The sequence below is a fragment of the Camellia sinensis genome, chromosome 15 (genome assembly GCF_055761805.1).
Source record: "Camellia sinensis isolate YWXY chromosome 15, ASM5576180v1, whole genome shotgun sequence".
NCBI classification, from domain to species: Eukaryota; Viridiplantae; Streptophyta; class Magnoliopsida; order Ericales; family Theaceae; genus Camellia; species Camellia sinensis.
The window spans coordinates 93225513-93242242 of record NC_138975.1 but is presented as its reverse complement, the minus strand read 5'-3'; the positions used below and the strand labels follow the sequence as shown (position 1 = coordinate 93242242).

At 39.7% G+C, this 16730-nt stretch overlaps 1 protein-coding gene across 1 annotated transcript; it reads left to right on the top strand.

The window, feature by feature from the left end:
• The first annotated feature begins 11125 nt into the window (after positions 1–11125).
• On the top strand, positions 11126–11644 carry LOC145813131 (uncharacterized). The gene has a single exon (XM_082908404.1). It carries the CDS (start codon positions 11126–11128, stop codon positions 11642–11644), a length of 519 nt encoding a protein of 172 aa, XP_082764530.1.
• Positions 11645–16730: the final 5086 nt, after the last annotated feature.

The window sequence follows — 16730 nt, the reverse complement described above, 5'->3', positions numbered from 1 at the left end:
TCATTTATTTCATTTTCTTGCATTTCTTACTTATTTTGTTCTTTTGTTTTGATTTCTTGTTATATTGTATATTGTCGTAATCTAATTGAAAGTGGTGAATTGAGAGACCCTTGTATATGTTGTTTTTAGTTTTGTTTTAAGCATGATAAAAAGACCTTCCATGTTAAATGGTTTAATCTGTTCGAAGGTTCATTTTCAGGGCATTACATCTCTCTTTCATGCCAAGAACAAACTTCTTGTTGGATGTTTCTCGTCATTAGTGGATGTAATTATCACTTTTGGACAAAATGGTTAAGAAATGAAAAGGTAATAAAAAGGGCTAATAAAATTAGACTGAAAGAGGCACAAGATAATAAAATTGAGTTGGGTTCAATCAGACGTCATATTGAACCCATTGTCTTTTTTTAACTTATTTTTCTCATTTGCTTTGATTTCTTGTTATATTATATATTATTGTAATCTAACTGAAAGTGGTGAGTTGAGACTCCCATAGATATTGCTTTTAGTTTTTTTTTTATTGTTGAAATCTAAGAAAACAGAGTTTGGCCGAGCCTATCGAGCTACCAAGCTCGTTAGTTGGCCGAGTATCCACCTAAAAGTACACCATCACGCCTACAACCTTCATGACCGTGCCTACAACCTCTAGTCAAAACTGGGCAGCCTTCCGATGTTAAGAAGATCAAACTCCGTCATTTTGTTATGTTTATTTTATTCTAAGTGTTTGTAAGGATTTTTATATTGTGTTGTAATATTTATTCATCTCCTTCGGATATGTAATATTTAAAATGTTGTAATAATTCTCCACCTCGCTTCTTTCTATCCCGCTCTTTTACTTGCTTTCTTTATTTGTGAATATGCATCATATTTTGTTTTTCATTATATACATGCTTTGCATCCATGTTTCATGTATCTTGATTCGGCTAAGTTTGCATTTGTGGATTTAATCAATTCCTATGTGATTATGTGCACTACCTCATGTTTTTTAGATGATTCAGATGTCATATCTGAAAAGCCAAATCATTAGTTGCATCTCATGAGTGAATTGCATTAGGATTTTGTATATAAGATCATGCATATTTTACTAACTATGTTTTGTAGCTATTCGCGAGACATCGCTAAATATGTGAGTTTTTATGCTTTAGCATCCCTCTTGTGTGTGTTTTTTCTTATTATGTTTAAGCATTCTACCATGTGGCTATTTGTTTACTTGATATACCTGTATGAATGCCAGTAGATGAAGGTTGTGTCGCTTAATTTGGAATTATGTTTATTTTTCATGTTTGTAAACTCAATTTATTTGGGTTGTACATCTTCAAAACTCTTTCAAAATGCATGATATCAAATTGTTCCAAAATGAATGGCATAGTCCATACTTGTGTACTTCACATAGTAAATTTTAGGATTTATTAAATAATCAGAACATGAACATATAAAGAAAATAAAAGTCATATCATTGTTTAATAAAGGCCGATCTTTTGATCGGGTGAGCAGGGGTGCTCAATTAATGACCTTTCCCCATCATACCTAAGGTTCCGAGCCAAGCTTCCTTGGTTATGACGAACAGTGGCCTTGGCACGAGTCACGGGTTTCCTAATTTTTCCAAAATAAATATTAGGTGGCAACTCTGAGATCTGATGACGCAGTTCATTTGTGACAATAATTTTGTAATAAAATGGATTTTCTAAAAGTTGCCAAATGTAGGCTCTCATCTATGTTTCACATTGCACTTGTGAGACTAGATCAAAGAAATCGAGGGTCTAAACTATTTAACACGCATGGGTACCCCCCGGGCATGTTATAGTCTCTGGCGACTCTGCTGGGGATTTTATGAAACCTTGACTCAAACTCTATGATTGTCATGACCCGAACCCGCCCCTATGGGTTAAAGACATAACCGGCTAGTAATCAAGGGATTACCTACGGCCTCAAACCAAACAAGACATATCTCATCAGAGTAAAGGGGCCAAACGAAAGCAAATTTAAAACTTTTGTCCATAGAGTTGTGGTTACATGGCACATCATAACAATCCATAAATATACATTTTAATAACTCACATCAAAGGAATAAGAACACAAAGTTCTGTACATACAGGATCATTTAAGTCTAAGTCAATCAAACCCAAAGTTTATATGCAAAAGTAATCCAATGTTTTCGCCAATATAACAAAACTATATCAAAAGAACAAAATAGGCGAAGAAAAGTCTCGTGCGTGAGACGTTTGGGCTGACTCTTCAAAACCTTGACTGTTTCTCACATATTTCACTGAGGTTGGTTTTGGACATCCCTTGGCTCACCTACATACACATGAATGAGCGTGAGCGAAAGCCCAGTGAATAATATCAAATAAAGAAGGTACACGAATGAGATTCACATATATCAAACGGCCTTTGGCCCATTTAGAATTATATTTAGTGCATTATTTAGTACATTAGGCGATTCAAGCCCGAACATATCGAACGGCCTCTGGCCCACTTCCTTTCTTAACAAACGGCCTCAAGCCCAAACCATTGATGTCCAACGGCTTTTGGCCCAATCATCCATGTCAAACGGCCTTTGGCCCAATCATTCGTATCAAACGATGTCCGACAGCCTTTGGCCCAATCATTCATATCAAACGGTGTCCGACGGCCTTTGGTCCAATCATTCATGTCAAACGGCCTTTGGCCCAATCATTCATATCAAACGGCCTTTGGCCCAATCATTCATGTCAAACAGTGTCCGATAGCCTTTGGCCCAATCATTCGGTATAAAAAAATATTTGTCCACAATTCTATTTAACAAACTTATAAGACCGATATGGAAATAAGCAATTGGACAAATAACATACTTCAAATATCTTTATTAAGATATTGCTCACTGTGTTCTGCCGGTGGATTTGACCTGGAGCTCAACCCTACACATCACATAACACATATGGGTCACAATTGATTCAATCCGTTCTTAATTCATGCATTCCTCTTAGGCTTCTTTCTTATTCTTTTAATTCATTCATAACGCTCAATGCATGCCTAAGAGTACTTAGAAGTGAAAGATAACTGAAAATGAAACACAGAACACCTTTACAAATTTTCTGAAACAGGGGTCCCCGCTCAAGTGTGGGTTCCGCCGCTCGAGCGGACCCCGTGGGTCTACAAAAATACTGGTTGCCTCATTTTTATGCTCGAGCGTGAATTCGGGCGCTCGAACTGAAGGTCACACTACATGGCTCCCCGCTCGAGCAGACATTAATGTCTGCAAAAGTTCTGGAAGCTCGCATTTCACGCTCGAGCGGCGTTTTCCCCGCTCGAGCGACGCTTTCCCCGCTCGAGCGAACGTGCCAAATTCTGGAATTTCCAGAATTGTTCTTGATGTTCAACTCAACATTCAAAGGCTTTAAACTCATGATTTTGGCTAAAAAACGTGGAAACACATTGTATAATATGAGAGTTTGAGAATATGTGACCAAATTGTTCAAATGCATGGTCCTTTTTCCAAAATTATTTTGAGTTCCCTTCATTGGTTCCAAAACACATAAATTCAATTTCATACAAACTCCACATCTTCATCAATCATGCATGCATGTGCATTCTTGACTCCAATTCTATTTCAATTGGTATAAATGACACTTATAATCATGAAACTCATGAGAATTATGCATGCATGAGAGATTTGATGCTCAATTCTTCTTGTTCAACATGATTCACGATTGAACATACAAAATTATAACAATTATGCACATGCATGTTCATACAAGCTCCAAATTCAACAAATTCAATTCAAGTTATGTTCTTGATCAAAATTAAACCTTGAATTTACAAAATCACAAACTCAAACTTCTGAATCCACTCATCTAGGAGCTTCAAACATCCAAATTCTAGCTAATTCTTTGAGTTTAACCTCCAATTCTCAAGCCTTTAGTTCGATCTTCAATTTGACCTCCCTCTCTCTCTCTCTCTCTAAGTTCTGCTCTCTCTCTTTCTCTCTAGAGAGCAAAATCTGATTTGAGCTCAAAACAAATGAATGAGAGTGTAAATTGGCCCTTTATATAAGCTCCTTTAATCACATTTCATTAACACTAATTATTTTAGCACTATTTCATCAATTTAATCTATTTAATCTGATCCGAATAAATTTTTAATTAAATTTTACCGTAGGCTCCAAAAATTACATTAATCACAATGGCGTAATCAATTTCGGGTTTTGTGGCCGATAGGGCCTTCAATTTAAATTCTAAAGCAGAAAATCAAACAGATTTTCCTACGGTGAACAGATAGAAATTCAAAACCACATATATTCATATAAATGGCACTCAAAATCATATCAAACACATAATCACAACCATAATTAAGATTAATTAGCATAATATGGACCAGGGTTATCACAATGATATGATTTTTATTTTCAATTATATGTTTATTGCATTGCATGCATTGGTGCACTTAAAGTCCCAGTGTTGCCCAGATACTGGTGGGAGCACAGGCACACTTTTTGTGACACTACACCTATCTCTACGTTATTTTGGAGACCTTGTGTTATAACCTTTTGAGATCTTAAGGTTCTCAGACTTTGAAGAGAGGCTATATTGACTCTTCTAATTTATTGGGATCTTCATTGGTTATGACCCAAAGGACTCTTTGGTAATGTCACCTTGACTTTAAACCCTAGCGTAGAGCCAACCTTGTGCATATAATGAGAGTACCTTCCAAAACTAGGATAGGATGCTCTCCCATTTCTAGGATGTATGATACGACTTGTCTGAATAGTGAAACCCTAGATCATTTCAAAAGCTAGGACAGAGTAAACCTCCCCACCCCCATATGGGTGTTTGTTCTCTTTCTTGCTCTGTGCAATGTATGGGATCAATACAAGAAATCTCAAATTCAGATGTGTGGTTCAGGCATTTCAGTTTGTGGGGTTGAGTTCAGTGTGTCAGTATGAGTTAGCAATAATCAGGGATCAGTTGAGTCGAAACACTACTAAAATTCTGATTAATGGTCCTATTGTTTTTGCAAGGTAATTTGCAAACATGGCTTCTAACAGACCTGGTATCCCCCAAGTTTTGTGGACTCGCTCTAGTAGACTTTGCAAAATCCAAGATCTTGTTGATGGTCAGCCAGCATTCATCTACCACCAGTTACTCAGAGAAGAAAGAATAGACAGTCAGCAGCACCAGTACAAAGCACTCAGCAAACACCCATCCATTCTCACCAAAGCAATTCACCAGCATCTAACTCACCTAGACCAACAATGACATAGAACACAGAAGAATTTTTTGCCATGATGGCAACTTTTCAAAGAACCATGGATACCGTAAATCAAAGGATGGCCGCACAGGATGAAATCATCGTTGATCTGCGACGCCCATCTAGGGCATCAGCATCTACTGTGCATCTAGTCCCGGCTGCCCAGCCAAATCTTGATCCACCGCCACCACCAGTTGAAAACCCACAGGTCCCGGATTCTCAGGAAATGTTTGCACAAGCTCCAGCTTACAAGCCCTTGGCACAGCCCCATGGGGAACTCTTTCTCTTTGACATCAACGATAATGATCTAGCCATGATCAAAATTTCCAAGCTAGAGAAAACGCTAAAAAGGTCCCAAGGTTTCAATTGCATTTTGGATATTGAAGACGGGTATACCGAAGCCTCGGTCAGATTGCCGTAAAAATTTAAAATGCCTCATATTGATAGATTTAACGGGAGTGGGGGACCCAATTGTGCATGTTTGCCTGTTTTCAAATGTATTGAGGCTAATGGACCTATCACGAGCTCAAAAATTGTCCTTGTTTGACAGAACTTTGTCAGATATGGCGGCTATTTGGTACGCCAAGCTAGAGGATTCTACGAAAAGGAATTGGAATGAGCTATCTGAGGGTTTCATTAACCAATATTCATGTAAACTAAGATAGAGGTAACCATTAGTGAGCTAGAAGGAACTACCCAGAACCCCAAGGAACCTTTTATTGACTTTGTTGCCAGATAGAGGGCAAAGGTAGCCTGGATGACAAACAGACCCTCGAAAAAGGAGCAAGTCCAACTGGTGGTCCAGAATCTTGAGCCAGATATGTTGCAAAGAATGATAGTAACGTCGTTGTCTACATTTGCTTCTCTACATGAATTAGGGGTCCAGATTGAAAGTGCATTCAAGAAGGGCATCATCTATAGAACTAGCGAACCTACAAGAAAGCCGTTCACCAGGAATACCAATGCTAGTAGTAGTACTATTCCTCGGCCTGCAGATGTCAGCACCGTCACTGCAGCAACCAACATGGCCGATCCCTTTGTCGATACAACTTCACAACCTGCTGACCCAAACCAAAACCAAAGATCATTTACCCCCCTCCATATGAGCTCGACCCATGCTCTCAAATTGTTAATGGAAAAGGGGCACCTCAGACCCCTCGACCCTCGACCTCTTCCCAATCCACTCCCACCTAGACACGACCCCACCCAATACTGCATCTTTTATCAACAGCACGGTCACCCTACAAATCATTGTTATCGCATACGTCATGAGATCTAGGATCTCGTCAAGAATAAAATTATCTCTCTATCCTCAGCTCTACCCACAAAACCCAATGTAACCACCAATCCACCCCCTGCCCGCAACCGAGTCCCCCCACCCAGAAACATTAACCTAATCCACACACTACCACCTACCTATAACCCCGGCGCATATATCATTCCATCCCATCTATCAAAACCAGAGGTGGTTATTCCAAAAAGTACAAACATGTGCATGATGGACATAACACCCATTACCCAACCAGGGCCTGTGGCGACGGAGGCAAAGGAGAAGAAGAATGCACTACAGACGGGGTTTTCGGACACGCAAGTTATAGAGAAAGGGATCTCTCTTGTAGAGGAATACGACCTGAGCCTGCACATTGTGGCTGTTGACCAGCCAAAGCCTGTAGTCATACTATCAGACTCTCTTAGTATCAACACCATTGGGGAAGTTGAGCTAGGGAAAAATTAGAACGATTGGCCTAAACAAGGCCTAAATGACTTAACAGAATTAGAGGAGGACCTAGCCAATGGGGAGGAAGATCTAAAGAACCTTTACTTCTTTGAAAAAAAAGATATGGGCAATGTACAACTTGGGTGGTGGGATCCAAGCCAACCTGAAACCAGCAATGGATGGTTGAGTAAAGAGGAATTAGATGTGGAGGAGCAGGCGAGAGAGACTGTGAAAGAAGAGGAAGTTAATGATAGTAACAAGGCAGAGGTCGTACCTTTCACTGAGAAGGAACAAGCATTGGAGCAATTCCAACGCGAAAGGGTAGAAGAAATCCAAAAGAAGATAGCCCTGGAGCAGGGAAAAGGGAAAGGAAAAATAGAGACCGAGCTAATAGCGTTAGATGTCCAAAGCACGGGAAAGCCCGAGTGGGAGCCCAGCGATAGGAAAAGAATTCCAAGAAAGCTCAGGAAGTACTGGAACATAGAAACCAAAACTGTTGTGGAAGAGGAGTGGTATGATGATGGGAGGCATGATGTGAACATGCTCTAGGAAGAACCTGATAATAGCTTGGCCATGACTGCAAGAGAGTGGTGCGAAGATAGTGATCTAAGCCATGCGTACATAGACTAATGGTGGAAAGTTGATACCCCTGATGATACATGGTGTACAGACGAGATCAATCATATGACCCGTAGTGGTCGGTATTTCAAACCCCTGACTTTAGATCAGCTAGAATCTTCTAGAAGAGAGGCTGAGAAATCAAAGGAGAAGGATGTTGAGGAAAACCTAGTCCTGAAACAACTTACAAAGATTTAGGTAGACATATCAATCTAGGGGCTACTGATGGTTTCCCAGGAGCATAGTGAAGACACCCCATTTTGACTGGCCCTAAGACTTTGGCGCTTTCTTTTGATTACCCGATGATGACAATCAGAATGTGTTTCTTACAGAATCCTCAGTAAGAGAGATGGAATTTGAACTTTAATCCCAATCTTTACGCATTTTTTTGGCCAAACTATTTTAGACCTTAAAACCCTCTTTTCAAAATATTTTTCCACATGTTTCTACAATGTTCCGAGGCTTCCATTTTAATTAAGATATTGCACTTTTCAGTAAATCAAGTAAGGACAAAGTGGAAATAAATGGAAGGAAGGTGAACAAAAAGTATTTAAAAAACACTTCTTTCTAGGTTTGGATAGGTTTGGATTTGAAGGAAATAGGAGGGGATGAAAGAAAACTAGTTTAGAAAAAGAATGAGCATCAAATCATTAAGAATGAAATGAACAACCTTCAATAAATTAGGCATACCTCTTTGTACACTTGGAATTTAAATGTGAAACTACCACCATTGGAAATTAAACTTCTGGAGCTTCAATTTAGACCCATGAATCACCTAAAACCAAGTTCAGATAATGGAGATATGCCCGTTTGAAGTTAGGCTTAAGAGCAGATTTTGTTGACCTGAAAATGAACAGGCTTCACTAAATTAGGCATCTCTCTTTGTACACTTAGAATTTGAATCTGATACCACCACCATTGGAAAGTAGACTTCTGCAGCTTCAATTTAGATCCAAGAATCACCTAAAAGTGAGTCCGGATAAGGGAGATATGCCCGTTTGAAGTTGGGCTTTAAGAACAGATTTTGTTGAACCGGCCCGAAATAGCATCAAACCTTTTTTTTTTTTAGTTTTGGTTCGGTTGGGACACCTCATTAACTCAATTTCTGATATATTCAGCACCAAATATATATACACTCAACCTCCATTATCTAAGGTTCGATCCATTAGAGATAATTCTCCACTTTTGTCTCCCATTAGCTCCATTAGTACTCCATTAGCTTCCATGGAGATAATTCAATATCTTCCTTTTGTCTTCCACCTTGTCTACCACCATTTCTCTGCATGCTTAGCCTTGCTCAGCCAATATATATACATCATATTGTTGAGAAAAGCAAGAGGATAGATAAAGGAGAAAACATTTGAGCTAGAGAAAAGAGGAAAAAAAGAGAGAAAAGTTGAGTTTTTGAGCTAAACACACTCCTATCTTCCAAAACACTTCCAAGCTTCCATACCTACTGAAATTCCTTATTTCCATACACCAAAACCACACCAAAAATTCTGTTATAGCCAAAGATCAATTGCCTTGATCATAAGGACGAGTGTTTAGTGATTGAAAGTGAGAAAAATTAGAGAGTTAGCTATTTTACATACCATAAACTTCATAAACTCCATAATTTCGAATTGAGGATTTGAGAACACATTTCCTACACTTGAGGGTGATCAAGAGAGAGATTGTGAACTAAGGAGTTCATCCTTTCCTTGGAAGGTGAATTTCACAAACCTTTCATTTTCTTACATTTCTTACTTGTTTTGCTCTTTTGCTTTGATTTATTGTTATATTGTATATTGTTGTAATCTAATTGAAACTGGTGAATTGAAGTCCCATAGATGTTGTTTTTTAGCATGAGAAAGAGAGCTTACATGCTAAATGGTTTAATCTCTTTGGAGGTTCATTATCAGGGCATTACATCTCTCTCATGCCAAGAACAACTCCTTGTTTGACGCTTCTCTTAATTTAGTGGACATAACTCTCATTTTTGGACTAAAATGACTAAAGAATGGCAAGGTAATTAAAAGTAAAAGTGTTAATAAAATTGGACTAAAAGAGGCGCAAGATAATAAAATTGAGTTGGGCTCAATCAGACGTCATATTGAACCCATTCTCTTTTTTTTTTAACTTATTTTGATCTTTTGCTTTGATTTCTTGTCATATTATATATTGTTGTAATCCAACTGAAAGTGGTGAGTTGAGACTCCCATAGATATTGTTTTTAGTTTGGTTTTTATTGTTGAAATCTAAGAAAACAAAGTTTAGCCGAGCTTACTGAGCTACCCAGCCCATTAGTTGACCAGGCAGCCACCTAAAAGTACATCATCACGCCCACAACCTTCATGACCGTGCCTGCAACCAGTAGGCAAAACCAGGCAGCCTTCCGACGTTAAAAAGATCAACCTCTGATGGTCTTTGAGGCACTTGAAGCTACCATTTTCTTATGTTTATTTTATTTTGATTGTTTGTGAGGATTTTTTATATTGTGTTGTAATATTTATTCATCTCTTTCAGATTTGTAATATTTAAAATGTTATAATAATTCCCCGCCCCGCTTCTTTCTATCTCGTTCTTTTACTCATTTTCTTTATTTGTAAATATGCATCATATTTTGTTTTTTATTATATCCATGATTTGCATCGATATTTTATGCATCTTGGTTCAGCTTAGTTTGCATTTGTGGATTTAATCTATTCCTAAGTGATTATGTGAGCTACCTCATGTCTTTGAGATGATTCACGTGTCATATCTTAGAAGTCGAATCTTTAGTTGCACCTCATGAGTGAATTGCATTAGGATTTTTTTTGTATATAAGATCATGCATGTTTTACTAACTTTGTTTTGTAGCTGTTCGCGGGACGTTGGTAAATATGTAAGTTGTTATGCTTTAGTATCCCGTTTCTGTGTGTTTTTCTTATTATGTTTAACCATCCTACCATGTGGCTACTTGCTTACTTGATATAATTGTATGAATGCCAGTGGATGGAGGTTGTGTCGCTTAATTTGGAATGATGTTGATTTTTCATGTTTGTAACTCAATTTATTTGGATTGTACACCTTCAAAACTTTTTCAAAATACATGAAATCAAATTATTCCAAAATGAATAGCATAGTCTATACTTGTATGCTTCGCATAGTAAATTTTAGGATTTATTAAATAATCAGAACATGAACATATAAAGAAAATAAAATTCATATCACGGTTTAGTAAAGGCCGATCTTTTGATCGGGTGAGCGGGGGTGCTCAATTAATGACCTTTCCCCTTCATACCTAAGGTTCCAAGCCAAGCATCCTTGGTTACGATGAACAGTAGCCTTGGCACGAGTCACGAGTTTCCTAATTTTTCTAAAATAAATATTAGGTGGCGACTCTGAGATCTGATGATGCAGTCCATTTTTGACAAAATTTCAATAAAATGGATTTTTAATAAAAGTTACCAAATTTGGACTCTCATCTTTGTTTCACATTGCACTCGTGAGACTAGATCCAAGAAATCGAGGATCCAAACTGTTTAACGCGCACGGGTACCCCCCGGGCATGTTACACATAGGCAGGCACTGCTAGAGGCAATGAACATGACGAAGCTGCCTATTGATACCACCATTGACCAACTGGTGTCTTTAATCACGTCCGGGGACATTACTCCAGTGATATCTTTCACAGATAAAGAGTTGCCACCTGAGGGTGCAAACCACAATAGACCCTTGTATGTGACTCTAGAGAGCCGGACGAAGTGGATCCCGGTGTTATTAGTGGATACCGACTCGGCAATTAACGTATGTCCGTCAAGGACTGCTTACGCCATAGGCTTGACGCCAGTTAACTTCACACCTACAACCCAAACTATTCGAGCCTATGACAACACCAGCCGAGAAGTCATAGGGACCTTTACGAGCCAGATACTAATTGGTCCGTCTGAAGATGAGGTTGAATTCCATGTTATGGATGTACCGGCGACATTTAACCTACTCCTAAAAAGGCCTTGGCTGCATCAGATGAAGATAGTATCATTAACAGTTCACCAGTTGGTGAAGTATCCATTTAAAGGTGGGATTGCTACTGTCTACGACAATTCTGGAATCCATCCTCTCTAGGGAACTACCACACCTCTGTTAGAAATCATACATGGGAAGAGGATGTGTTCCTCTCTGGCTCTTCCTTGGCAAAGGCCCGGCTGGTTCAATCTATCATGGCAGAGGATGACGGGAACTATGTGAGTGCCCAGTCCATTTACATGATGAACAAACAAGGGCATATTCCTGGATCAGGACTGGGTAGGAGTGACAGGCAAAGAAGTACTGTTACTAGAGAAATAAATCACAACCCCCATGCTTTTGGGCTAGGGTATAAGCCTACTACCGAAGACTGGAAGAAAAAGTGGGATGAGTTGAAAGAGAGACTTAAAGAAAAAAGGGCTGGGAGGCAATATGAACTAGTCCACAAGCCGATTTGGGGAACCCTGAATGTACACTTTGTCCACCAAGGGGAAGATTTCCTATTCTGTGGATTTTCGGAGCCATGGGTTGACTGGGAAACAAAGACAAGGTACCCAGGATTTGAGATCTTCTTCGGGCACCATTTATCAGAAGATGAGGATGAGCAGATTGACCCGAGCATCAATATAGAGAAAGGCAGGACTGCAAGCTTGGACATCGATGAAGAGGAACTGCTAGGGATGGCACTAGTTGACTTACTAATGGATTCTAATGCTGGGGGGCTGAATCTGTTAACTTGGGGGATAGTATTACTATATCTATAATTGGAGATAAGTTGACGGTAGATTACTATAGTCTAATTGTGGATGTGCCTGAGGCTCCACGCCTAGTCTGGCAGTTTGATAACGGCACCATTAGCAGTTCTGAACTAGATAAAGAGTCTGAATCTGATTCCACCGAGTCTATTGAGTCGGTATCAGATTCAAGTTTTTCTGAGGAGTCCGAGTTTGGTACTTTTGGGGGTGGCAATTCGAGTGGCAAAGTCCTGTCGAGGTCTTCTTTTAGATTTTCTTTTGAGTCGACTGTAACAGAGGATCCGGACTTTGCTAATGAGAATGCAGTAGATTTCACTTACTTCTCTGTGCCTTTAGTTTGTTTCTCTTGATTTTCAAAATTTTGACTTAAACGAAGAGGAAGAAATTACTCAGGTTTTGAAAATTTTGGTTGACCGAGAGGAGGAGAGGCGTGTTAAGCCCTGCTCAGATAAAGTCATTGCAATTAACATGGGTACTGAGGAGGAACCTCGCTTGGTCTAGATCGGGTCCACATTGTCTTCGGAGGAGTGCGAGCATTTAATCGCTTTATTAAAAGATTTCAAAGATGTTTTCGCATGGTCCTACAATGACATGCCTGGAATTGATCCTGAGATTGTACAGCACTGGATCCCTTTTGACCTTGAGGCCCTACCAGTTAAACAGAAACTTCACAGAGTCCGTCCAGACAGGCATTGAAGATTAAAGAGGATGCCACCAAACAGATTGATGCGGGTTTCTTGATGGTATCTAAGTACTCGACTTGGCTGGCTAATATTGTCCCGGTTCCAAAAAAGGATGGCAAAATTAGGGTTTGCGTCGACTTCCGGGATCTGAACAGAGCTAGTCTGAAGGATGACTTTCCATTGCCACATATCGATGAACTTGTGGACTTCATTACAGGCCATGCGTTACTTTCATTTATGGATGGGTTCTCTGGGTATAACCAGATTTTGATGGCACTAGAGAACATAGAGAAGACTATTTTCACTACACCGTGGGGTACTTACTGCTACAGGGTCATGCCTTTTGGGTTGAAAAATGTTGGGGCTACATATTAGAGGGCTGCGACCACAATCTTGCACGACATGATCCATAAAGAATTTAAGGTGTATGTAGATGACATGATTGTCAAGTCCAAGGAGCAAGAAGGCCACTACACTGCATTGGAAAAACGCTTTGAATGGATCAGATAGTACAGATTGAGGTTGAACCCACAGAAATGCACCTTTGGTATGACTACAGGGAAAATATTGGCGTTTCTGATCACGCAAAGGGGAATTGAAGTAGATCCTTCCAAAATTAAGGCCATCTTATAAATGCCACCACCAAGGACTGAAAAGGAGGTACGCGACTTTCTAGGTAAAGTACAATTCATAAGACGGTTTATCTCAAAATTAATCTTAACTTGTGAACCACTATTTGGTCTCCTGAAGAAAGGGAAGAAGTTCCAATAGGATGATCGTTGTCAGTTTGCCTTTGAACAGGTCAAGCAGTACTTACAGAATCCACTTGTATTGTCGCCACCAGAACCTGGGAAGTCGCTGATCTTGTACCTCTCGATAATGGATTCGACTATGGGATGCATGCTATCTCAAGAAACAAAAGCTAAAGTGGAGAAGGCCATCTACTATCTAAGCAAGAAGATTTTGGATTACGAGACCCGTTACACTCCCCTCGAGAAAACTTGTTTAGCTTTTGTGTGGGCAACGAGGAAGTTGAGGCACTACCTGTTAGCTCACTTCGTAATTCTTGTTTCAAGATTAGATCCCATCAAATATCTCTTTGAGAAATCGACATTTACATGTTGGCGAGTTTGACCTTAAGTATGTCACGCGCAAATTTGTCAAAAGAAAAGCCGTAGCGGAATTTTTGGCAAACCATCCAGTGGAAGGAGAGAAAGTAGTAGAGTATCTTTTCCCAGATGATGAAATTTTACAGGTAGAAGAAGAAGTATAGACAATGTACTTTGACGGAGCAGCTCACCAACATGGTTATGGAATAGGTGTGTTGCGTATAGCACCTGATGATTCCCATATACCCCTAGCTTTCAAACTCCGATTTAGAGTATCCAACGATAAAGCAGAGTACAAGGCATGTATCGCTGGATTGGAAGCCGCCCTAGAACTAGGGACAATAAGGTTGGACGTCATCGGAGACTCAAACTTGGTTGTTTCTCAAGCCAACGGGGATTGGAAGGTCAAGGAAGAGAACATGAAGATTTATCATCAAACCCTGGATATTCTAATTTCGAGGTTTGAAAAACTAATGTTCACACATTTGTTAAGAGAGAATAACCGGTTTATTGATGCGTTGGAAACTCTATATTCCATGATAGACATACCACTTGGAGTGAAGATGCATCCAATCATCATTGAACAGAAATACACATCTGCTTATGAGACCATTGCTGCAATAGATGAGATTCAAGACAAGAACCCCTGGTATTACAACATTTGAATTTTTTTGGAAAAGGATATGTATCCACCAAGGGCAAATGCCAAAGATAACTGAGGAATACCACGTCTGGCAGTCCAATTCATCATCTACGGAAACAAGTTGTACAAGAGAGGCCATCTGGGAATGCATAAGCTATGTGTTAAAGAAAAGGAGTCGAAACGTCTCATGGAGGCCGGCCACGAAGGAGAATGTGGAGCACACATGAATGGTGTGATGCTGGCTAAGAAAATCCTCAAACAGGGCTATTATTGGTCAACCATGGAGGAGGATTGTATCAACTTTGTTCGGCAATGCCACAAATGTCAAATTCATGTTAATCGTATGAACATCCCGCCATCAAAGCTCTACAACATGACTTCGCCATGGCCTTTTTTAGTCTGGGAAATTGACGTCATCGGGGCAGTCTTGCCAAAGGGTTCAAATGGACACGAGTTCATCTTGGCAGCGATCGACTATTTTACCAAATGGGTGGAAGCTCAGTCTTATTCAGTGTTGAAGGCGTCACATGTGGCCAAGTTCATCAGAAACAACATCATCTGCAGGTATGAGGTACCAAATGAGATCATTTCAGATAATGGCTCACACTTCAAAAAGGAGACGGTAGATTTGCTTGAGAAATACAATGCAGCTTTTCATAAGTCATCAACATACAAACCACAGACCAACGGAGCTGTTGACGCCGCCAACAAGAATGTCAAGTACATCCTGTGAAAGAAGGTGGAAACCTATAAGGATTGGCCGGATAAACTGCCATTTACACTCTAGGGTTACAAAACGTCAATTCGAATATCTATAGGGGCAACCCCCTATTCTCTAGTGTATGATTGAAGTACCGTCATTGGGAATTATGGCCGAGTGTCAGGTAACAGAGGTGGATTGGCAGCAGAGCAGGTTCGAAGAATTGATGTTGTTTGACGAGAGGAGGTTAAAGGCGTTATATCATCCAAGGGTATCAATGTAGAATTGCCAAGGCCTTCAATAAGAAATTCAAATCTAGGAATCTCAAAGAAGGAGATATGATGCTCAAGGATAACCAAGCTCCCATCCATGACCCTAGGGGCAAGTTCAGACCCAATTGGACTGGTCCTTACATCATCAAATCCATCTAGTCCAGAGGAGCGATTATTCTTATGGATTTAGATGGCCTGGAGTTCTCACAGCTAATCAATATGGACAAGCTGAAGAAATACTATCTCTGAGAGGCTCGTTAGGTCGAAAACACGAAAAAGCGACCTAGGCAAAAGTTAGAGCATGAATAATTAGAAATAAAGAAAAACAGAGCTCGCAAGGTCGCAAACCCGAAAGGGTGGCTTTGGCAAAAGTTAGAGCACAAAAGGAGAGAGTTAACACTCAAGCAAACCCTAACTGAACTACATAAGACCTGATTCCCATCTTTGGGATATGTAGGCAATTTCATCCCAAAGTTCGGCCATAACCATCTTCAATTCAACTGTCCTATCCATTCTGTTTGATCGGTCCATCTTTTTCCATCTTCTGTGCTTGGTTTGTTATCTCCAATTAGTAGAAGGGCCAGTTGCAAGATAAAGTGGTGATAGTGAATGTAGTTGTGAGCAATTATGATTTTCTGATTCGGGGTTGTACGTCTTGAGGACTGATTCCATGTGTGTCAGATGGTGATCGTTTCCGAAAATTATTTTGAAAAGTTTTAATAAAAGTGGATTTTTCTCAAAATTTTACCTTGTACAACACAGACCACTCTTTAGACCAACCAGGAAAATTTTCAGTACTCACAACTTTAATTCCATTGATTTTAACACAAGTACATTCTCCAACTCTCTAGTTAAATCAAAGTTGCTTTTACATCATAAAAACCAAAAGAAAAGGTCAAAGCAATGAACTAGGGGCACAGTCGAGTGAGGTATTTGTCCTTTACACACACTTCAAATTCTTGTCACCTTAATCAAGCAATCGCCGGAAAATGCACAGTAGTTATCGTCGGCGATGCTTTTCCT

What these genes read in the sequence shown, in the direction of transcription:
- LOC145813131 (XM_082908404.1), top strand. Translation starts at nt 11,126, where the DNA reads ATGACGAAGCTGCCTATTGATACCACCATTGACCAACTGGTGTCTTTA.